The sequence below is a fragment of the Chelonoidis abingdonii genome, chromosome 4 (assembly GCF_003597395.2).
Source record: "Chelonoidis abingdonii isolate Lonesome George chromosome 4, CheloAbing_2.0, whole genome shotgun sequence".
NCBI lineage: Eukaryota > Metazoa > Chordata > Testudines > Testudinidae > Chelonoidis > Chelonoidis abingdonii.
Window position 1 is genome coordinate 6,335,081 of NC_133772.1, and position 23,676 is coordinate 6,358,756.

Genomic DNA, 23,676 nt, shown 5'->3' on the forward strand with positions numbered 1-23,676 from the left:
AGCTGAAGTACATTGCAGGATATTCAGGGCAGTGGTCATGTCTTCTATGCTTGGATGGCACCTAGCACACACCGCAGCACTCAAACATGCAAGTTACACACATGCTCAGTCAGTGAAGCTAAGCGTGAAGAAGCCCTGGGGAATGGCTTTATGAAGGCTGCAGAAAAACTGATCTTCTGGAGATGCCATGTGCTGTGCTCTCCCTTAATCAAAGATGTATCTGGGGCACATGATAAAGCAGATCTAGACTCCAGAACACACTCACTCCTTTTAGCCAGCAACAACTAGACTTTGCTCTCCATGTTTTAAACAAGTGAAGGACTTTTAGACTATAGGTCTTCAAAATGGCTTCTCTGGACATTATGCACAGCGGCTAGCATGCCTATGTGTCCCTCTTAACCTATGGAGTCATATTACAGCAAACAATTGAATTCACCTTGACTGACTTCTCCTTGCTAGTTTTTAACTCCTATGCAGCATTTAGACAGATCCAGTTAAGAACATTACAAATGCCACACACTGGTTAACACAACAAGTAGTTTTTATTAATATTCCTGTCTTTTGAAATGTTAAAAAAACTAGACATGGTGCCCCAGGCAGACCCTTTGTGGTGCCCATTTCCCACTAAATCACATGCCTTCAGAAAATATTTAGATACTGAAATGAAGATAAATACACATGCAAAACAAGGCAGAGTTAAGTTTGTTGTGCTGAAATATGCCCTTCCCTGAACTTGCTAGGAATATGTTTGTTATGCAGACAGTGTAATACAAAATGAAAGGCCATTGTTGTCATAAGTGTGATGTTTTTGTATTTTTTACAAATCAGTCTGCTGGAATTTTAAGAATGTGAACACCAAGACCACAATGGGGATTAGAGAAAGGCAGCACATTTTTCAAGTGCTCCTGCAAGTGGTACAGAGGCTGTGGAAGGAGGGGAGCCCTCTCCCAGGTTACTAGTAAGCGGCACAACTTTTAAGTCAAAAGCAGAGTGCTGGAATACAAGCATTATAGGAGGCATTAGTGACTTACTTGGGACAGCTGGGCACTCCCCATCATGGCTTCTCTTTGGGGACGCTCCTGGGCGTTCATACTGCCAGGAAGAAAAAGGTTTAGTTGAAGTTGGATTTCAAAGGGTAGGCTGCTTCCCCTTCCCCATCTAATGCTCCATCTCAGACGCTCACACTGGGAGAGCTGTAGGCTATAAAGCAATTCCAAAGGCTACATCTGGATGGATCTGGCTGCAGAAAGCAGCGCAAGTCACACGTAGTCTCTGCCACCCCGAACCAAACTTCTGCAGTAAGATCTCAGACTCTGGCTGCAAAACGAAGCATTTGCAGTTATGTAAAAAACAAAACCTATCAAAATTCAGGAGAACCAAGGAAACAAGGCACAGAATTTGTAGCTTGGTCCTTGATTATAGCGATCTCCTCCCCTGTGTGAAATGAAGTGGATAGAATGCCTTTTGAAGGACTAGATCTAATAAGAACAACATACAGCTAAAACAAGCACAGCGCACCCTGAATGGAAGGTGAACTTCAAGGCAGTTACCATGGCTACAGGGCTCACATGATTACAGCATTGGCAGGTTACACGATGGCTTCCATTCTAAACCAGATTTTACACACTAAACATGCTCAAAAAGTTCTCCTTTGGGGCTACAATGCTGCCTCTTTGGTCTCAGCCAAAAATGGATTTCTCTTTTTTCCCCACCCTCACGTACAAAGAAAACCCATCCATCTGCATGCGTTATAAGGCTGGGGGGGAAAGAGGATGCGTAACTATATTTTTCACTTTTTGCTTCCCAAACAGCTGACCAAAAAAAGCAACTGGGTCATGTCTAGGCCTCAGCCAGATGGAGAAAACTGGGAAAGTTCAGAGTTTTCAAGTTTTCGGCTGCACGTGGTTAGCAAGTATCGGAACATTTTAACCAGCTGGAAGTAGTTCTCCTTGCCCCTTGCACAACATGGGCCTTGTCTAGACAAACGGGTTTGCTGGCATAGCCGTTTATTAGAACTATATCAGCCAAAGAGCTCTTCTGCCAGTACGACTTAGCCCAGTTCCCCGAATGGAATCATCAGCACTGGTGCGAGGACTCTTGCCTCCACACTGGGGCTTTGGCAGTAGAGCTACATTAGTCAGCTTGCAATTCTCTCACTCCCCGCCAACTGACAGCTATATGCCGATCAATCTCTCTAGGGTAGACCACACCCTAGTGATGTTAGGGAACACAAAAGTTGCCAGCTTAATCCCGGCTGAGTATGATCAAAAGGGGGCTGAGAGCAGCAGGCTAGATGCTCCTCCACCTCCACCCCCAGTCGGAGCCCTGGCCCATGGCTGGTGCTCGCTCCTTCCTCCAATCTCCCAATACACAGGGTCAGTCCTGTTTGGGGAGAGCAGCAATAGTAGGCATTTGAGATTGGCAGTCACCAGCCTGTAATGCCTATGGCCAAGGCCCTACCAAATTCACTGTTCATTTTGATCAATTTCATGGCCAGAGGGTTTTTTTAATTGGTCGATTTCATGTTTGCAGATCTTTACATCTGAAATTTCATGGTGGTAACCGTGGGGTCCCAACACAAAAGGAACCCGGAGGTGGGTCTGATCTCCTCCCCCACCCTCCCAGAGGAGCTATGCAGGTGAAGAGGAAGTCCTGTTCCTCTCCAGCCCAGCTGGGACACGCAGCCAGGAACTCCCGCCTGGGGCACACCCAGCAGCACAGGGGAGATCAAACCCACCTCCACGAGCCTCCTCCAGCTGCAGGAACCGCCGGGGCTGCTGCCCAGCCCCAGAGCTTCCTACAGGGGAGGCACATGCAGGTGGATCTGATCTCGCCCCAGGAGTGGCTGTGCAGGAGAAGGACAAATCCTGTCCCTCCCCAGCCCAGCCAGGACTCACAGCTAAGAGTCCCCAGCTGGGGTGCTCCCAGCAGAATAGGAGATATCAGATTTCATGGGGAAGGACTTATTTCATGGTTCACGACATGTTTTTCATGGCCATGAAATTGGTAGGTCCCTACCTGTGGCCAATCTCATGTACTCTACGGTAGCAGGAATGATAGGTGAATCCCACTGGTGACATCAGAACGGCCTTACAGCGGAAACACCTTTACAACGAAGGGGATCACTGCTAAAAAACCAGGCCCACAGCCACCACTTTGACAGACAGTTTTAAAATAAACCGAAGGTTCAAGATTTCATACCACTGCTCCGGAAGCCGGCTGCACTATCCATGCATATTCTGGGCGGATGAGCCGTAAGCAGTTAATGGCAGCAAGATAGCAGTTCCCTTGTTTCTGAAGCCCACGGAGCGTCCGCACCTCCCTGCCCAGGCGCATGCCATATTCAAACATCACCGTCCCAGCTGGGGAAGAAGAAATGAACGTTTCAGCGCACAGCAGAATTCTCTTTCCATTGGACTGACACCTCTGGGGATTTGCTGGTTATACACAGGAGGCACTGGCTAGGCCAGAGAGACAGGCAACAGTGCTACGCCTAAGAAAGCCCATGGCATCTGGACAGATAAACAGCATCCATCATGGAGAGAACTACACGACAGACTGTGCGGACACAAGATTTACCAGTACAGCTATACCAGGCAACGAGAGCCCAGTGCCAAGATACAAGGGACTAGCGATGTCAGGCAGCCTTACCCTTGCGATAGTTGTGACGGTAGATGTGGAAAGCATAGAGCAGCTCATAGTAATTGTGAGTCATCAGGTCCACAGCACGAGCTCGAGCCTCGATTATCCCCACAACCTAAGACACAGGAGAGACAGGAGTTTTTCAGCTGCCTTCCACTATACTAGTTCTCCCGCCTGGCCCAAGGCCAGTGAATTACCTCATTATGGAGGTTCACATAGGGGAACTCCACCAGGTCCTGCAGCTGGGAGCGTTCACACAGAACCACCACTAGCTGGCGCAAACAGTCCAGTTGCCTAGGAAGAGACAAAGGCAAAGCTATTCTAATGAACTTGGATAGGCAGGCAGGTAAGATGCACAACTGCCAGCAGAGTTCACAAGCCATGAGAGGTTCATACTTGTGATGGGGGGTGAAGACTCCCCATCCCCTTTGGATCCCAGGAGGAAGGTCTGCGTTTGGCTTCTGGTCGGCGAAAGGGGGTGGTGGTGGAGAAATGTGCAGGAGGCTTGGCTGGAAGCAGGGAACCTGGACAGAGGAGCTGTTCTCTTCAAGTGTCCTAAGTAACAGAGTTCCTCCTTCCTTCCTCGCCAGAAAGTGAGAGATTCAGGCAGAACCCCCGCACTACCGAGTCCCATACACACACTCTCCGCTCAGGCTTATGAATCTGATTGGGGTGGGAAAGCCTCTCCCTGACTGGCTGGCCAGTCTCTGCCCCTCTTGGTCCTGTGTTCTTCTCCTGCCAGGAAGGGGCTTCTCGGACAACGGACAGTCTGTTAGGACCTATTTAGTGTGGGCTTATGGGGGGGTGTTCTCAAACTATTTTTGCTGGGAACCCCTTTAAAAATATTTCAGACTCTGATGATCAGCCCACCCCCCAATACCCTGCCACCCAGCTCTGAAGACAGCACCATCGTCAGCGACAGCGCAGAACGGTGGTAATACCATAGCATGCAACCCTCACTTCTGCGCAGCTGCTGGTGGTGGCTCTGCCTTCAGAACTGGGTGGGCACCCAGTTCTGAAGGAAACACAGAAGCGTGGCAATACCACAACCCCTCTACAATAGGCTTGCGACCCCAGTTTGAGAAATGCTGGCTTATAGCATACCCAGGAATAAACCGGGTTTTGGCTTTCAGGGTGAGAAGGAGCTGTGGCATCCAGGCAGACCCTCAGGTTAACCATAGCCAGGGTACAGAGTCTTAAACACTACAGTCTGTCCACACTAAGTGCTAGGTGGGGTTTAACCAAGTTAGGCAACCTGTTCACATGATTTAACTAACACCTTATTCACTCAGTGCAGACAATGCCTGTGCTTGGGAACCTCCGGGGCACCAGGACGTGACAGCCTGCAGCTGGGCAACGAGCCCCAAGACAGTGGGGGCATTTCCTGCTGCAGGGGCTGCCCAAGGGCTCTATACAAAAAGCTGCTTGTTCCTGCACGCTTGCCCAGGGCAGTGCTCGCTCCAAGACACTTGCTGCTGCCGCCCTGGACACCATCTTACTGGGTACTAGCAGTACCTAAACAGCAGCTGGATGGATGAATTGGGGCTATGGTTTCATTGGGTTATACAGACAGGCCTGGCTCCATAAAGCCTGTATTCAGGATTCACAGTCGAGTTCCCATCTAGCACAGTGCCATGGTGAAAGGATTCACATTTGAACCCGACAGGCATGAAGCATCCCAATCAGTTTCTTACACTGCACTGAACTAAGCGCAAATATCACATCGGAGTGATGGTAACGTTCTGTACTAACAGCTTTCCGAATGGGCGAGACAGACGCTAAGAGCAGCCCACAGCTCAAACAGCAGAGCAGCAGAGTTGAAGGACACAAGGATGTTACCTGCTGGAATCTGGATTCTGGGTTAAGGCCTCGTACGCTTGGCTATTGTGCCCTAAATCCAAGTGATGTTTGAAAATGCACGTCCTCAAAGTAGCCTAAAACATCAGAGAGCGTAACTCAGTTCAGTCATTATTATCTGTACCAATTAAGATAAGTTCTTGGTGCCAGCAATAGTTGCTGCATGAAAAAACCCAATGTCTCAGCACAAAAGAATTAATGCCTACCTGGCTTCTCCAGTCGTCAGCTGCTTCTGTGATTGCTAGCGTTGCTAACTGGATGACCAGTTCAGGTAAACCAATAACATCCAGCAATCGCAGGACCTAGAGAGGAAACAGACTGGTTTGGGATGTTGTGGTGTCTAAGAACGTGGAGAATTTTGTTTTTTTTTGTTTTTTTTGTTTTTTTTTACCAAGAGGAAGCTATTTCCACGCTAACTGAATTCAGAAACAGCCAAAAGGATTTTGGCGATGTTTGCAAAAAAAAATATTCATTTTCCAGCAGATGCCAAGAATTTCAAACCCAAAGAGGGATACTTTGGTACGTTATACACAGGGTGATCGAATCGTGTTTTTCACGGCTAGAGATTTTCCTGCAGAATCCAACCCACAGAACTGTGATCCAAAACTAAAACTTCTCTCTCAATATTTATAAGCCCTTATGGTTGCAATCTTAACACGGCTAACCATTTGAGGGCTGATGATTCTAAAAGAAATGTAGCTAACACTCATCCACCAATCCTGAGCTCCTGCTTACATCTCTCCAGGTGCCAAAAGCACCAACTGTCCCCTACTCAGCTGCCACAACCTCCAACCTCCCTCCCACCCCCACGGATAACTTATTTATTCTGTAGTAGCACCCAGGAGCCTGAGTCATTGAACAGGCCCCCCAAGGCACTGTACTGACAGAACAAAGTCTCTAACCCACAACCACAATCTAAGTAGTTACCACAATGTAGACAGACACTCTCAGCAGAATTCACATATTAAGGCCAGAGACTCTCACCTAGTGATTCCTGCATCAAGCCCACAACTGCTTGAACTAGAGTACATCTTTCAGAAAGATGTACCAAGTCTTGACAAAAGACATCAAGTGAGAGAATCTATCACTTCCCTAGGTCATTTACTCCAAGAGTTAATCACCCTCATTGCTAAACACTGGCACCTTACCCTTAAGTCTGTATTTGCCTGGGTTCAGTTTCCACCCAGTGGCTCCCATCCTGCTTCTGTCTGATCGATTAGAGCCCTCTGCCAGCAGAAGTCTCTTCCTCACATAGATCAGTCTCCGAGAACCTAGACTTTTCTTGGATAATCTAAATAGACCGAGCTTTTGAAGTCTCCCTATAAGGCAGTTTCTCCAGATCACAAACCATTCTTGCGGTTTACTGAAAGTTGAGGGGCAGACTAATAAATCGCACTTAATATGAGACACACACTACAAGAGATACTGTACTAACTTTTTCACTTCCAGGTTTTAGCCAACAACAATCCCCATTTTGTATTTACCTAGCAGCAGCCAGAGATTTAGCTTATTTTTATTCTGGCTTGTGATCTTCTCTGTGCTGAGAGGGAGGCGTATTCCTGGTTTTCTTTCTGTAACTTTGAAGTTTTGCCCAGAGGGAAATCCTCTGGGTTTTGAATCTGATTGCCCTGTGAGATTATCTTCCATTCTAATTTTACAGAGATGCTTCTTTTACTTTTTTTCCTAAAACAGTTCTGTGGTTTTTTTTTAAGAATCCGATTTTTTTAAGTGTCCTAAAAACCCCCCAAGGTTGGTCTGTGCTCATCTTGTTTATTCTCACGCCTGCCCAGGAAAGGGGGTGTAGAGCTTGGGGAGTGGCCCTCCCTAAATGTTTGTTTAAATCACTTGGTGGTGGCAGCGTTTATCTAATCCAAGGTACAAGGAAAAATGTGTGCCTTGGGGGAAGTTTGCATTTAAGCTGGTAGAAATAAGCTTAGGGGGTCTTTCATGTGGGTCCCCATATCTGTACCCTCAAGAACAGAGTAGGGAGGGAATCCTGCCATGGTGGCAACAGTGGAAAGGACTGCCATGAAGCATGAAGACTGGCTGCCTTGGCAGCATCTGAAACCAAACTTTCACAGCAAGCTCCAAGTTTCTGTACTATCATAGCAGCAATACCTTGTCATAATACTGCAAGCGCGGGGTGGAAGCCATTTCGCCGTCCTCGGCTCGGATCAGCCTATCCAAGAACTCCTCTTTTCCAACTTCAGACGCAGCCTGACAGAAACAGTCCAGAGCCTGGAAGAAAGATAAAGCTGCTAAGTACTCCCTTTCTCAGGCGACTGACTTAATCCAAAATACAGGTAAACAGGACAGCTTGGTTCTGCGCCAGGCTACGCAGGGTCACCATGGGCCAGTCCATTAAGCCCTAGCTAGCTATGTGTTTCCATAGATGTCTCAAAGCCTCCCCAGGTATTTAAAAACAATTTTCCCTTGCCCCTTCCCCATCTGAAAGATGTATACGTGTTTGCTCATTTACACTTGTGTATATGAGTGGGTGTGAGAAAATCCAAGGAAAAGCTACGCTAAAGAAATGAGCTTTGCATTTCTATCTGAGCAACACATCTTCTAGCCCTAGGAACAGAATGTGACTGGTGGTCAGGTAAGTGTGACAGTGCAGATCCACATAGCCACCACTGAACTCCACACATGAAGCAATGCTCCACTCTGGGAAGCAGTGAAGCCGTTTTGTACCTTGTGTCCCTCGCCCATAACAAGGTAACATCTTCCCATCAAGAAGCGACAGGAGCCCACGTTCACGTGACACCAGGGCTGCAGCAGGCGAATGTATTCCTAAGAGACAAAGGGCACCCTCTGATCAGACACACGAAAGCTTTAACATTCCGTTAACGCTGATTATACACCAGCAAGCCCTTGTATTTAGGCAAGATAGTCCCTGTTTTACCAGAGAAACAAACTGAGGATTTCAGCTTTGGATTCCTGCAATGCTACTTTAGTGGCACGTTGTAACTATAGTACCAAGATTAACGCAGGGCACCAGGACGACTCCACGTTCTGCTGATCCTACTTCCAGATGTCATTTGCAAAGGAGGAATCTTAATGGAAAGTGTGAGGTGTGTTATCAACAGAGTGCCTAGCAAAAACTCTAGTTAACGGCACCTACATGTTTCCGTTCCAAAGGGCCTTTTTCAGGTGCCTGTAACAGTCACACACCTTTTGGACAGATCTTGTGGGTTGGGAATCTCCACAGGAAAAATCCACATGAACAAAAGTGGTTCAGCTGCTTTCAGCACAAACGTGGTGGGGGAAACTCCCCCACACACTTGCCATCAGTAAATGGCCTCATCTGAACAGCTCTAGCTTCTCAGTGGGAGGTGACAGGAATTGGAAGTTTAGCATTTGAACAAGCCCCGCATCAGATGGGTGCCTCTGGAGAGCGGGATGAAAAGCCATTTTGATTTGGCTGAGTTAAAAAGGGTCAACAAATATTTGATGCAAACTCACTCCTAATAAGGATTTAACAATCTCCCTCCGCCCCATCAGCACCATGTATGTCTATAGAACAACCCCCGTCACATTCACTGTCCAGGAGGGCTTAGAATGAGGTTTCTGGCACGCAGCATACAGGTGGGTCAGCAGGAGCTCTACTTCAGTGCACACAGACACAAGGCCAGCAGCCTAGCACAGCATTCCCTACCCTTTTCAGGCTGACAAGCCTTTCAGTCACAAATTTTCGCATTACATTTGTTATAAAAGAGTAAAAAAAGTATCAATGATAGCGACAGGTCTATGTAATGTAACGTATGAGTGCGCATGTTTCAAGAAGTCGGCAGAGGACATTTGACCTTGAGGGGTCAGGGTGTGCAGCGAGTGAGGGAACCAGATAGTCTTTGCTTTAGATTGGTATGCAAAGTCTCACGGCCTTCCCTCACAGCTTGCTTTGTGGGATCCCCAGGGCTCATGACCCACCAGCTGAGAAACACTCCTTTAGCAAACAGTGCAAGCTCTCGCTCTCTTTTCTGTTTCCCCTTTCCACAAGACAAGATTACATTTGAAAAAAATGGACTGAAAGAATGTGCATTTGAGGCAAAGGTAAGGTGATGCTGGGAAGCTTCACTCTAAACCTTTGTTCATAAGCATCGAAAGAATGTAGCTACATAGTCGCCTGTGTTCTACCTACCTATGGTACTTATCCTGCCCCACGATTCTAGTATCAGACTGTCCCACATCGACTGTGTTCATCCCGTTCCAGATGGGAACAGGGGCAAAGACATACTAAGGGACTTGAACCTCCATCTCCCGATTCCAAACTAGCTCCCTAACCACTAAGCTTCGTTCCTGTCTACATGTTGGTCCCACCCTTCCCTCATTCAGTACTGGGGTCAGGGAATCTCTCTCTCATTTTGGGTAACAATCTATTTGTGATGGCCAGGATGTAAATCTGGAGTAAATTCACTGAGGTTGCTCCAAATTTACATCCATATAAATCAAGATTACATGTAGGTCTTCAGGGGATGGAGCAAAAGGTTGCAGGGGGTGAGGAACAGTCCACTTTTAAACAAGGGACAAAAATAAAATGTTGACCATCTTCCCGCTGCCCTTTCTGGGACATGACTAAGGTAGCAGCCCTGCAGGAAAAGTGTGCGTGATTATGCAATCAAAGACCATACCATAAACACAAGGAGGCAGAAATCAGGTGGCACAAACAACCTTGCCATTTCCTGAACTGAATGCTTTGCAATTCTGACATTCTTTTAGACAGTTTGAATACATGGGATTTTGTACATAAACTGCAGCAGACCGATGCCTGCCCCAGGTGCAATCCATCTTGTGCACACTCTGCAACACGCTGATCCCTGTCCCCAGAAGTAATCCATTTCGGGGACAAAGAGCCTGTTTAAGTCCTACTAAAATGTACAAGAGAAAATGTGTGAATGAATAATTCAGTAGCGACTGGCCTCCAAGCTCACTACACTTTAAAATTTTCCATCAGTGTGCGGTGGAAGAAACATGCTGTTTTTCAGTGTAGGAGAGTAAAAAAATTCAGAGTTGTAGCACCAAAAGCAACAACTGGGGGAAAAAAAATCCCTTTGGCTAAAGAGTATGAAGTTATAGTTCAGAAGGTAATCCTGAGAACTGAGCAATGCACAGAAACACACCTGGAAATAGTAGCTTGTATTGAAAACAATTTCTCATTTACATTGCTACTAACCCACTGAGAGAAGCAGGTGGTGGAAAGTTTGTTTATCTGACATATTCTGGATGCTGTGTTTGGCTAATGGGTGTGTTCAGTACACCGCTCACTGACTGAAACTGCTGTTCTCCAAATGGGCTCACAGAAGTAGTCTTTGTTTGCTCTTGAAGTTAACCTGTTTACACTGTTGCATTACAGACAATAGTGAGCACCATGATGTAATAGCCAACAGGTGTCTGGGGGTTCAGATTCCTGAGTTTTAGTCACACCACCCCACAGTCACTTATCAAGCTCTAGAAAAGGGAAATGCTACACACTTACAGCATCTCACCTTAGAACGGGACCTGAGACGCAGAACTCCCCACCAACAAACTGCACAGATACAGCTTAGGGCCTCCTTTCTGGGCTTTGCTGAAAATAACTAGAGTACTAAACTTCTGTGCAGATCAACGTCAAATACTTCCTGCACAGTCTGTTGTGTATAATCAATAATAATTATCAGAGGGGTGACCGTGTTACTCTGGATCTGTAAAAAGCGACAGTGTCCTGCGGCACCTTATAGATTAACAGACATATAGGAGCATAAGGTACCACAGGACTCTTTGTCAATCAATTTATTGACGTTTATTGAGGAGCTACTCCCAAATGACACTGTATTCTTAACTTCTGGCTCTCTCAGGATTAGCATTTATGAGTGGCGGAAGAATGTGGAAGATTCTTGTTTTTTTTTTTAAGATTATATGTTCCACATGTCTGACTGTTACTGTGTTTCCCCCGTGGTTACCAGGTGTTAATTCTAGCAGGAACAGACAAACATTTTTCAGAGTCTTCCAAGTGCTTATACTTAAAAGAACAATGCGAATATCGATCCCTTTAACATTTACATCTGTGGCTGGTCCTAGAGGGGACATCCCAGCCAGGATTTCATCCCAGGGCAGGTGAAGGCAAGAAGCCTGTAAACTGAAAGGGGTGAAAGGTGCTAGCCCTGAACTGTGACAGCATGATCAAAAGATGCAAGAGGGGCCGAGAGAACATCCATGTTCTCGTGAGCCCATCCTTAATATACTTTCACATTAGGTGGTCTCAACCCCCACTAAGACTGTTAAGTTTTCTTACCCTATCTGGTTACAATAGGCTCCGTGATATGCAAGCCAGTTTCTGGTCTCCAGCTGTTCTCTCCCGCCACAGGGAATGCTTTGCTGGTTGCAAGAGTAAACGTATCAGACACACTGTTAAAGAGACAAAACCATCTGCCATATGTCGAGCGCACTTACCTGTAGCTGGGTGTACTGACAACTGCCCATCAAACATTCTGGGAAGAGGAAGCCAGGATTACTGGGCCATCTGAATATTAGATAAGGAACAGAGCAATTCCTCCATTGTCAGGGAAGAGCTTCAAGAACAGGTTTGAAACGTGTAAGCCTCTGGTGCTCAGCATTCACACAAGTCATTCTGTAACAGGGTTTTCCCATCTTAGACAAAATGGGTAGTCCAGCGAAGTCCACCACCTCAGAGAACACCACTGCACCCCCATCATGCATCTAAGCCAAATGTTTCAAACCTGGGGGCCTAAAGTTAAAGGTTTAGAACCCATATGCGAGCACCGAAAAAGTGGCCTGATTTTGAGAAGTTCTGAACACTCACAAATCTTACTGAAGTGAACTGGAATCAGGTCACCCTTACTTAGGGAGCTAAATATGGATGCAGGAGCCCAGGATTGACAGCTTTGGCCTCATTAATTGTGAGACATTCCACATGCTCTCCGGGGAGACGTGCCTATTTCCAGCTTCCGGGTGCTGAGCAACGTTGTTAGAGACACACCTTCACTCTGGTTTAATAATTCAAGGATACAAGAGTGACAGGAGATCAGCAGCAATTGCAGTGATCAGATGAGGCCAGTTCAAACTAGTTTCACTCAGAGAGGTATTAGGCTGGGAGAAGAGGTGAGATATTATGTGTTTTCTGGCCACTTCCTGAAAAAATAATTCCACGATTGTCTGAGGGCTGGACACTAAAAGACAAATGAAAGAAGGGTTGACAAGCTACATACACACAGTTTAGCAGACAAACTGTATATACTCGTACATTAGCCCGTTCATTTATAAGCCGACCCCCCCAAGATGGTTAGGTAAAAATAGCAAAAACTGTATGACCCTTTCATAAGCCGACCCTATATTTCAGAGGTTGGCGAACTTTGGCTCCTGGTCATCAGGCTAAGCAGCTGGCAGGTCAGGATGTTTTCTTTACTTGGAGCATCTGCAGGCATGGAACCCCTCAGCTCCCATTGGCTGGGAACAGCAAACCGTGGCCACAGAGATAAGGGGCTCCATGCCTGCAGACGCTCCAAGTAAACAAAATGACAATGTATTAGATATTCAATTCAATGATTCCATAGAGTTTAAAATCTTCAGATTTTGGTGTAGTCCCATTTATAACCCGACTCCCACTCTTTGATAAGTCACTTTTTTACCAAAAATATTCGGTTTATGAACGAGTATATACGGTAATCTCTTCCTAACCAAATCTGTATACTGTGCTCATCACAAGGAGTCCACAGGCTACTTATACACCCAGCGTTTAATACTCTAACACAATGGTTCTCAACCAGTGGTATGTGTTACTCTGGGGGTACACAGAGGTCTTCCAGGGGGTACTCAACTCATCTAGATATTTGCCTAGTTTTACCACAGGCTACATAAAAGCACTAGCAAAGTCAGTACAAACTAAAATTTCATATGACGACTTGTTTATACTGGTCCATACACTATACACTGACATGTAAGTACAGTAACTCCTCACTTAACGTTGTAGTTATGTTCCTAAAAATGCGACTTTATGCAAAATGTTGTTAAGTGAATCCAATTTCCCCATAAGCATTAATGTAAATGGGGGGGAGGGGGGGTAGGTTCCAGGGAAATTTTTTCCACCAGACAAAAGACATTATATACATATACAGTATAAGTTTTAAACAATTTTAAAGGAACAGTTTAATATTGTACACAGCAATGAATGATTATAAAGCTTGGTTGAGGTGGTGGAGTAAGAGGGTGGGATATTTCCCAGGGAATGCCTTGCTGCTAAATGATGAACTAGCACTCGGCTGAGCCCTCAAGGGTTAATCCGCTGTTAACATTGCACAGGGGTCGGCAACCTTTCAGAAGTGCTGTGCCGAGTCTTCATTTATTCACTCTAATTTAAGGTGTCGCGTGCCAGTAACACTTTTTAATGTTTTTAGAAGGTCTCTTTCTATAAGTCTATAATATAGAACTAAACTATTGTTGTATGGAAAGTAAATAAGGTTTTTAAAATGTTTAAGCAGCTTCACTTAAAAATAAATTAAAATGCAAAGCCCCCCTGCACTGGTGGCCAAGACCCAGGCAGCGAGTGTGCCACTGAAAATCAGCTCGCGTGCCCTAGGTTGCCTACCCCTGATGTAGCATCACACTCTGGCAGGAGGGAGGAAACACAATAGATGCAAGGCAGTAGCTGCAAACACTTCCCTGCAAAAAGTGAACATGATGATGAGCCCATGAAAACCAGCTGGAGCACAGCTCTCCCTCCTCGTGACAGCTCATGCACAGCTGCTGACTTTCCAAAGTGCTGGGGGGCGCGTGCATGAGTGAGAGAGGGAGATGTGCATTGCCCTTTTAAGTATGCTGACACCTTTTCAAGTATGTTGCCCTTTTAAGCAGAGCAGCCAGTTTGGACAGGAAGCAACAGCTTCCTGCAAGCTCCCCCGGCCCCTTCTGTCCCAGACCCCTGTGACTGTCCCCATCTCCACTTTGTGGAGAGGGTTATGGAGTGGGAGGAGGCAGGAACAGGGGGACATCCTGACATCAGCACCCCTTTCCCCCCGTCCTCCAGCAAGCAGGAAGCTCCCAGGAGCAGCTCCAAGGCAGAGGGCAGGTCAGGAGCAGCACGGGGGGGAAAGCCACCTGAACTGCTGCTGAGCCACATGCCTTACAGGGAATTATGGGGAGCTGGTTCTAATCCCCACAGGGAGGGGCTGCTCTTCCAGAGACATTTTAAGGGAGCATTGTGCAACTTTCAACAAGCATGTTCCCTAATTGATCAGCAATGAAACAACGTTAACTAGGACAACGTTAAGTGAAGTTTCTGTACAATTTTTATATTCCAATCAATTTATTTTATAATTATATAGTAAAAATAAGGAAGTGAGTAATTTGCCAGTATTAGTGTGGCTGTGACACTTCTGATGGACAGTGTGGCTAATACAGAGCTGTGCTGTCTGCAAAATGGGGTTATTCAAGCACAGTGTTTCAGTGTTATGCATGTTCCTCTAGACTAGAGGCTAGTCAAAGTGTAACAGCCTACTCCTGCTGCTAGTTATTGTAGTTAACCATGTGGCTTGAGTGGCAGAGGTAGAATGGTTGAACCTGCCAATAAGTGGAAGAGGCGTTAGATGCCCAAACTATTTCTCATTTTCTAAAAAAAAAATAAAACTTAGGAAATGATATACAAAAAACTACATTAAAAAAAAAGAGTTAATAAAGAAGTGATAGGTTGCAAAGTCACGGGAAATGCCTGAGTGGAAGCTGGCTTTACTTTGGCCACACACAAGTTTTGTGGACTACAAGAGGGTGAGTGATGAACATATTGAAAGATAAGCCCCTTGAAACTGGGCACACAAGAACTGAGGCCCCCCCCCAAATCACTAGTCATGTCTGAAAGTATGGGCTTAAAGTCAAAATAGAGAGCTGAAGAACTTGTAGCACCGCTCTTACCCAGTTTATGTGGTGTTAAGGCTGTGGTGTCTGTTAACTCCAGTACAGACAGGTGCTGCAGGTTGGATTCCCTAGAGGAGAAAAGTCTAGCTATAAAACGAGAGACAAGCACATCCTGTGTTACACATTCTAACACTGTCCACGATGAACCTAACTATTCACTGAAATGACCAGGTAGAGCAAAGGCAGATTCGGTACCCAAGGGAAAGTCAGAAATCTAAAATGCTTTGGATATTTTCACTGTCCATTTGCAATACTGAAAAGAGAAATGATAATTTACAGTTGTCAAAGCTACTCTGCATCAGCCCAGATTCTCAACTATGACTGCTCCAGGAAAGAGCAACGCACTTTTCAGTGAGTTTTTACTGAACAGTAAAAACCCATTTACTAACCATTACGCCAAAATTACAGCACAAAAATATAAAGAGCTGGGAATTGGGACAGGAAGAGACCAACTCAAAGGTGGGAGGGAAAAATCAAACTGTATCTCGTCAGTGTTTCATACCTATTTAGACACTTGGCATTTCACAAAGTTTTAGTGCTCAAACCCAATGTAGCCCCCTAAAAGTAGCTTCCAACAAATCTCGCAGGACTTGTCTGTACAGTGTCGGGAGGGGGAAGGGGGGAGAAGAGGAGCTTTTGTTTGCGTTTTTGTAGAATTCCTAAAAAGAAGCTTCCGGTCCATCCACCCAAGAAGAACCATCTCTGACGTAACATGGGAAACGGAAGCACTTCAGCTGTGGAGCATGAATCTTTCAGGGAGAACAGAAGTAGCGAAATACTAACAATGAAGTGACTCTCCCCCTTCCCGCAAGAAGAAAGTTAGACCCAGGATCTGAGTTGACAACAGTCTCTTAACCTTACATTTAAGACTCTCTAATCACCCAAAGAGAGGTAATTTCTTTAAGATTCTTATAATCAGAACCCAAGATGCTCTCTCATCTGTCTAAAGGGCATTTCAGACATCTCAAAGAATGTATATGAAACCTAGCAACCCACTTTGACTAGAGAGATTGAGAACACAAGCACTTACAGCGTGTCGACTGGAACGTCCGACGCCAAGCACCGACTCGCCCACCTGATCAGGTAATAAGACAACAACAAGGGAGAGGTGCGATGCAGCAGGTCCTGCTGAGACTGGAACAGCTGGCCCCCTCCCAGAATCATCTGTAAGGAGACCAAAGCAGCTGGCATTGTAACTGAGGCCAGGGATAGCCAATGGCTTCAGCTGAGCCAGAAGACAAAAGTGACACTACAAAAAGAGTGTCAAAGGTCAGCATGGGGCCCAGCCTTGCTAGCCATTAGCGGGCAGGGAGCATACGTTAAACGGAAACAGGACACTTGCATTCCAAAACATTAAACAGACCGGCACCAAAAACAACAAAAACTGCACATTCATTTTGTTTCATTACTTCGATGCAAGCCAGCATGCAGCTCAGTCCTTACTCAGGGCCACACAGTGAAAGCTTAACACTGAGGTAAGGCTACAAAGAGGGGAAAGGAGCTGTTCTGAGTTCCACAAGGGAACAGGTAATTTTATGAATTATGAAAGGGAAATTTGGGGATTGAAATTGGTCATTAAGAGGCAGCACCTCTCAGGCCTGGTCTATGTGTAAGTTTTATTGGTATATTTCATTTGGGGGGAGGGGAGGAGGTTAAAAATGTTACATCTGTGAGAGCCCTAGAGTAGATAGTTATATTGGTGTGAAGACGTCTTATATGGATATAGTTATTCTCCTTTCTATGTGTGCATAGCTATACCAGTGTAATGCACCTTGTACTGCTATGAGAGTTTTCTTCATCAAATCGTCACTGAACCAGATTTAGATTTGGTTTTGATAAGTCTGGTAAGCTGGTCGTAGGACTCAATCTTGGACTAAGCATTCACAAGTTGATTCAGGCTAAATTAAACGGAATGATAATCAAAACCAGGTCATCAGCTCTGGTTTTTGATTTCAAAAGGACAACATGACAATGGCTAGAAAAGGTTAAATATCCTGCAAAATAAATAACTCTCGAGAGACATGTGGGGAGATAATGTTTATGTTTTTGTGTCTTTACATATGTATGAGCAAGATCGACAATGTAATCAACAGTCCCTGTCTATGCTGTATTCTGGGGAATTAGTTAAAGAAGTCAGCTGGACTGGATAGGTCAAAGACTTACATGTGGAGGAGATCTGGAATTTCTTTAAGTCCTCTACACAAAAACTATCTGCAATTTGCATCATGAGCAAGGGGGGAAAAACTTGTAGTGAAAACCTCCAGACCCAGCTGGATGAACAACCACCTCAAAGGTTTTTAAGAGTATGCCAACAGCCTACAGGGAATGGAAAACGAGATTGATCAGCAAAGAAAGCCACATCATAGAGGTTAGAAAGTATAGGAATAAGGTAAGAATTGCTACAAATCAAGCTAAATTAGCTCTTGCCAAGGAAATTAAGATACATAAGATGTTCTAATTTATATAAAAAGAATAAGGAAGGATAAGTTTGGGCCACGGTGCAGTTTGGATGAGGAGATTAAAGGTAATCTAGGTATAGCCCAAAATCTACAACGAATACTTTGCCTTGGTTTTCAGTAAGGGGGATAATGTGGAACATGGGCATGAAGGCAGGATGGCTGACAGAAATGAGTGTCTAGAAATGGAAATGACCACAGCTGAAGTGGAAGAAAAACTTAAAGAGCTTAATGTGCTGAAATAAGGGCAACTGGATAATTTCCATCCCAGAATACTACACAAGATACTGCTAGTGTGGTAGCAAGGATTTGTACTACACCCATCTATTTGGGGGTAGTACCATATGACCAGAGGATATGTAATATTGTACCTATATTTATGAAATGGAAAAATTGATCCAGGCAATTACAGCCTGTTAGTCTGACCCTAGCAGAATACAAGACTTTAGAACAAATTCCAAAGGAACGAATAATTAAATTCATGGAGGTAAACTGAAAAGGAGACGTACTGCAACACAGGTAGATTGTGCCACGCTAACCTGATTTCTTTCTTTGAGAAAATAACTGAAGTTTTAGAGAAGAGAAATGCAGAAAATCTAATGTGCTTACACTTCAGTAAGGCATTTGAGTCAGCCCCATATGGGAAAGTATGAGTTAAATTCAAGAAGACAGGAATTAGTACAAGAACTGTAAGATGGAGAAGGAACTAGGGAAAGCAGTGGGTTTTGAACCGGTGTACGCGTATCCCTAAGGGTACATGAGTTCTCATCACGGGGTACATGTGAAAAATCCTGCGATGGCAGACAACGCATTTTATTTAGTAAAACTTGGCCAACTAACCATAAGTATATTATGACCCTATTTCAGACGGGGGTACGCTGTAGACTACATTATTTGGAAAGGGTTATGCAGTCTAAAAAATCTGAAAACAGGTTGTGCTGAAAGATGAACCATCGGACTGAAGGGAGATTTCTAGTGGAGTTCCTCAAGGATCGGTCATGGGGCCTGACTTACTGAATATTTTTACTAATGACTTTGGCACAAAAAGTTGGTGTGCGCTAATGAAAACTGCTGACGATACAAAGCTGGGAAGGGACAGCAATACGGGGGAGGCTTGGAATATTATACGGGAAGATCTGGATGACCTTGAAGATTGAAGCAAGAGATGGGATGAAATGCAATAGTATAAAGTGCAAGGTCATGCACTTAGGATCTAAGAAGAAGAATTTCTGCTACAAGCTGGGGGCTCCTCAGCTGGAAGTGACACAGGAGGAGAGACCCCTAGGTGTGTTGGTCAATCACAGGATGACTAGGAGTAGGGCCCTGTAAACTCCTAGTCCATTTTGATCAATTTCACAGTCGTGGGATTTTTAAAGTAGTTAATTTCACAGTTTCAGATGTTTACTTTTGACATATCATGGTGTTGTAACGGGGGAGTCCTGATCCAAAAGGGGATCAGGTGGGGCGAGAATCCCTCCCCACGGGATTTCCACCCTCACTTCGGCACTGATGCTGGCAGGGATGCTGGCCTGGTGCCCAACTCTAAAGCTAGAAACCATGATGGTTGGAGTTTTTTCCACCTTCCTCTGCAGTGTGTGGGTGTGGGTCACTTGCCAGGATTATCTGGGTATATCTCAATCATTTCCTTGCCATTGTGGGGGTCTCTGGGTTGGTCCCTCCAATTCTGCACCTGAGTCAACCAATAAGCCTAGTCTCCTGCAGGCTGTAATATTTGGGTCTGAGGTTGGTTGTTGGGTTTAGTGTGCAGGCGCTGGGTGGCGTTGGTGATTTGTGATACTGAGGAAGTCAGACTAGATGATCTTGGGGTCCCTTCTGTCTTTAAACACTATGATACAACTACATCCACATGTACTGCTTTAGCTATTCCAGCCTGGCTGAAGTGGTACAGCTTTCCAGTGCAGAAAAGGCTTTAGTCTTCAGTCTGCTCAGTTCAGTCTCTTCCACTGTGATGGAGAGCTGGGGAATAAATGCAAAGAGAGGGGAACCTGAAGGCAGTGCTCTTCAGGAACAAAGCACTGAAAATGCTGCTCCCCTACAGCAAAGAAAGGGATTTGCTTGCTGCCTTAGCGCACAGCATGTCAGCAGTAGGACAGGAAGAGAGCCAAAGCTCCAGCTTAAGGCACCGGGGCAGATCAAGATCCTGAGAGCCTAACAGCTCAAGGATCCATCAATATCTGATGAGGTTCAACAAGGACAAGTGCAGAGTTCTGCACTTCGGAAGGAAGAATCCCATGCACCGCGACAGACTGGGGACTGACTGGCTAAGCGGCAGTTCTGCAGAAAAGGACCTGGAGATTAGCGGACGAGAAGCTGGGTATGAGTCAGCAGTGTGCCCTTGTTGCCAAGGCCAATGGCATATTGGGCTATATTAGTACGAGCATTGCCAGCAGATCGAGGGAAGTGATTATTCCCCTCTGTTCGGCAATGGTGAGGCCACACCTGTAGTATTGCGTCCAGTTTTGGGCCCCTTGCTACAGAAAGGATGTGGACAAATTGAAGAGAGTCCAGTGGAGGACAACGAAAATGATTAGGGGACTGTGGCATGACTTATGAGGAGAGGCTGAAAGCAGCCTTCGACTACCTGAAGGGGGTTCCAAAGACGATGGAGCTCAGCTGTTCTCAGTGGTGGCAGATGACAGAACAAGGAGTAATGGTCTTAAGTTACAGTGGGGGAGGTCTAGGTTAGATATTTGGAAACACTATTTCACTAGGAGGGTGGTGAGGCACTGGAATGGGTTACCTAGGGAGGTGGTAGAATCTCAATCCTTCAAGGTTTTTAAGGCCTGGCCTGAGAAAGCTCTGGCTGGGATGATTTAGTTGGGAATTGGTCTTGCTTTGAGCAGGGGGTTGGACTAGATGACCTCCTGAGGTCTCTTCCAACCCTACTCTTCTATGATAATAGGTTTCTGGGCCATACTCACAGCATCACCTAGCCTCAGCAACAGCTGCTGTAAAATCAACAAGTCCCGGCAGATTAAGAAGCGGGTGGTGGCCATCTTGCACACACCCCGGCATACCACAGTCACTGCTGTGCCACTGCCATAGAGCTGAGAGAGGTTCATTCGCATGTTGAGGGGCTGAGCTGAAAGACAGGATAAGAATGGAAGCTAGGTCAACTGCAATCCTCAAACCTTTACCACCTTACTAGCCAAACTTGAAAGGTTGTGTCGTATCACCTCTTTCCATTTCCAGCTCCACCTCATAGTCCATTTCCCGGATCAGCACCCCAATGGCGTGGATAGGGTTTCTGATCTCCTGCAGCTTACTGTGAATATCTTCCATCACATTCTCTCTGCAAGTGCACACAAAATTCACTGGTATCAGTGTATGTAATGTCAACAGACCCCCTCCATCAGTGGCCCCCATAGTAAGAGACACAGAAGTGAAATTGGTCTGACCACTGCTGATATTGTGGAGGGAGAACTCCCCTCCACTGTAATAAAAAACATCTCTTTGACCCATGAAGGCACCATGCCTAGGGTGAATCCACTTGCTCCTCTCCTACCCACTCTGTAGAGGAATAACTTGTACTTGGTTGAGGATACTGATGTTCCATGAGATGGTGTGCGAGGATCATTCTAAGCCCAGCTAGCCAGGGAGGTTCAGCTATTTGGATAAACATGCTTTCATGTTGTGAAGACGACTATCCAACTCAAAATTGAAGCTCTTGCTTCTGGATGCCATGGCTCAGAATTCCTCACCACTTTAATCATTACTGGGGAGAGTTTCCAAGCACCTACAGGATTTAGAAGCACAAACTCCACTGAAAGCCAGTTGTGACAAGTGCTCCCAAATCTGTAGGTGCTTGGAAAATCTCCCACTATGGAGCTAGACTTCATACATCCTGAATCACACTTAGAAGACTCAGGTAAAGGGCTATCTAAGGCAAACCCTGCACAGAGAATTTGTGCATTCATCTTTTCACAAAGGACATAAGGGAACTCTCTGTGTAACGTACGTGTCATTTGCTATCAAGTCTTCCAGGATCTGCTCTGCAGCCTTCTCTGGAGGCTGAAGGCGGGAGCAAGCCATTTCCATGATGAATGCCATTTCCATGGAAATAGATTCTCCAATCAGCCGAAGGCACTGGACAAGGCACACGACATCACGAGACATCTCCAGATCTGCAGTGAAAGAACCTGGCTGTACTCTCATGCAAATCATTTCAAGACAAAACCAAGTTAGTTCAGCTCATTTCTTACGAAAGCTTCTTGGTACAAATTTGCCCCAGCAACACAAGACTCCATCTGGCTCCATAACTAACTAATTAAGATAATTACAGGCTGACTACATGGAGGAGCTGAAGGTGGTAAGATCTCTGCGCAGTTTTGTTTGAAAACTGGTAACAGGAAATTTCCCTTCAGCCTTCTCCAGTTACAGGACCTGGATGAAAATAAACTGAACAACTGGGGAAAACATGCCTAGAAAATAAAAGTCACGCCAGACTTGGCCTCTCGTGCCTTGGCTCCATGCATTCAGAACGAGGATTCTGCCTCCTTAAGCAACTTCCCAGCGGCTCAGAAGGACCAGAGATAGCCCATCCGCAGACCCGTTTTGTCTAGAACACCAAGAACAACCCTGCAATATCTAATCTAACGTATTTTTAAAAACTCTGAACTAAGGAACAGGTCTCTCGAATCCAGGCCCATGACACCTCCACTGGCCCAGCTGTCTGCACTTGGAAGAGTCCTATTGTACCTTTCATTAGGAAACACTTATGTTATTGCAGTCACTTGCTAACAACTGCTAGAGGGTTTCAGTTTAAATTCCCTGTAAGCTGCGCAACAGCCTGTTTAGCACTGGCCCCAACCTAGCCCCCCTGGACTGGCCGAGGCACCCCTCTCTGAACCCAGCCCCTGCCAGACCTGCTGGGACCGAGGGAGGGGTGCCTATCCTGCAGCCCCAGCCCTGGAACTGCCACGGTGGTGAGAGGCATCTCTCCCACAAAGCCCAGGGGCTGCTGTGTGAGACAGAGCCGGGGGAGGGGGGGGTCCTCCCTCCTCGCTGTAGCCCTGGAGCACTCTCCTGCACCCCAAACCCCTCATCCCCACCCCATAGCCTGCACCCCCAGCTGGAGTCCTCACTCCCTGCCCCAACCCTCTGCGCCAGCCCTGAGCCCCATCCCACACTCCAAACCCCTTGCCCCCACCCCGCCACATCAATTTTGTTGTGTGCATCGATATGAAGGTGATGTGTCACAGCCTCCATATTGGTGCACGTAACAAAATTCATTCTACACACGGGTGGGAAAAATTAGAGCGAACACTGGTTTCAGTTACAAACCACTGTTGTGCTTAAAAGCTTTCAGAAAAACATCACTACTGATAAAACTTTCATCCCTGATCTGTGTCCTAAAGGGGACTTTAAATATTTGCGCAAAAAAATCTAACGTTAGCAGTTTGAAACAAGCAAGGGGTAAGATTGCTAGGCTGGTGCGAATTCCTTGCATTTCTTGAGCGTCCAGCTTTTCTTTTCTGAATGCACTGAAGCTTTAGCGTCTGGGAAATCTGAATTTGGGCAGCAGACAAAGGAATTTAAGCTGAAGGCAAATGGATACGGATGTGTGGTAACACGTTATACTTTCCCAGTTCATCACCAGCACATGCATAAGCAGTCAGTGAGCTGGAACTTTAGTGCGGCCAGGCTGCACATCATGGAATATTTTCTATTCCTGTTTTTCTGGTTAAATGGGTAGCTGGTGCATAGGTAAAATTACAGTCAGAACAAGAGATTTTACATCCCAGAACTTTCAGGGGTTGTAGGGGTGAAACCTGAACATCACATAGGCACCATTTCA

At 45.9% G+C, this 23,676-nt stretch overlaps 1 protein-coding gene across 2 annotated transcripts in view; it reads right to left on the reverse strand.

The window, feature by feature from the left end:
• The window catches only part of NUP160 (nucleoporin 160), a 59,018-nt gene that overhangs the window by 10,397 nt on the left and 24,945 nt on the right, over nucleotides 1-23,676 (reverse strand). For both annotated transcript variants that reach the window (XM_075064766.1, XM_032775856.2), the window contains exons 15-29: nucleotides 21,838-22,003; nucleotides 21,056-21,171; nucleotides 20,801-20,961; nucleotides 16,433-16,566; nucleotides 15,400-15,470; nucleotides 12,506-12,665; nucleotides 11,929-11,998; nucleotides 8,194-8,292; nucleotides 7,618-7,737; nucleotides 5,706-5,801; nucleotides 5,482-5,576; nucleotides 3,840-3,936; nucleotides 3,652-3,757; nucleotides 3,202-3,362; nucleotides 1,032-1,092 (exon numbers count right to left, since the gene is read on the reverse strand). In XM_075064766.1, the coding sequence (XP_074920867.1) occupies nucleotides 1,032-1,092; nucleotides 3,202-3,362; nucleotides 3,652-3,757; nucleotides 3,840-3,936; nucleotides 5,482-5,576; nucleotides 5,706-5,801; nucleotides 7,618-7,737; nucleotides 8,194-8,292; nucleotides 11,929-11,998; nucleotides 12,506-12,665; nucleotides 15,400-15,470; nucleotides 16,433-16,566; nucleotides 20,801-20,961; nucleotides 21,056-21,171; nucleotides 21,838-22,003 (1,713 nt within the window). The remainder of the gene's footprint in view (nucleotides 1-1,031; nucleotides 1,093-3,201; nucleotides 3,363-3,651; nucleotides 3,758-3,839; nucleotides 3,937-5,481; nucleotides 5,577-5,705; nucleotides 5,802-7,617; nucleotides 7,738-8,193; nucleotides 8,293-11,928; nucleotides 11,999-12,505; nucleotides 12,666-15,399; nucleotides 15,471-16,432; nucleotides 16,567-20,800; nucleotides 20,962-21,055; nucleotides 21,172-21,837; nucleotides 22,004-23,676) is intronic.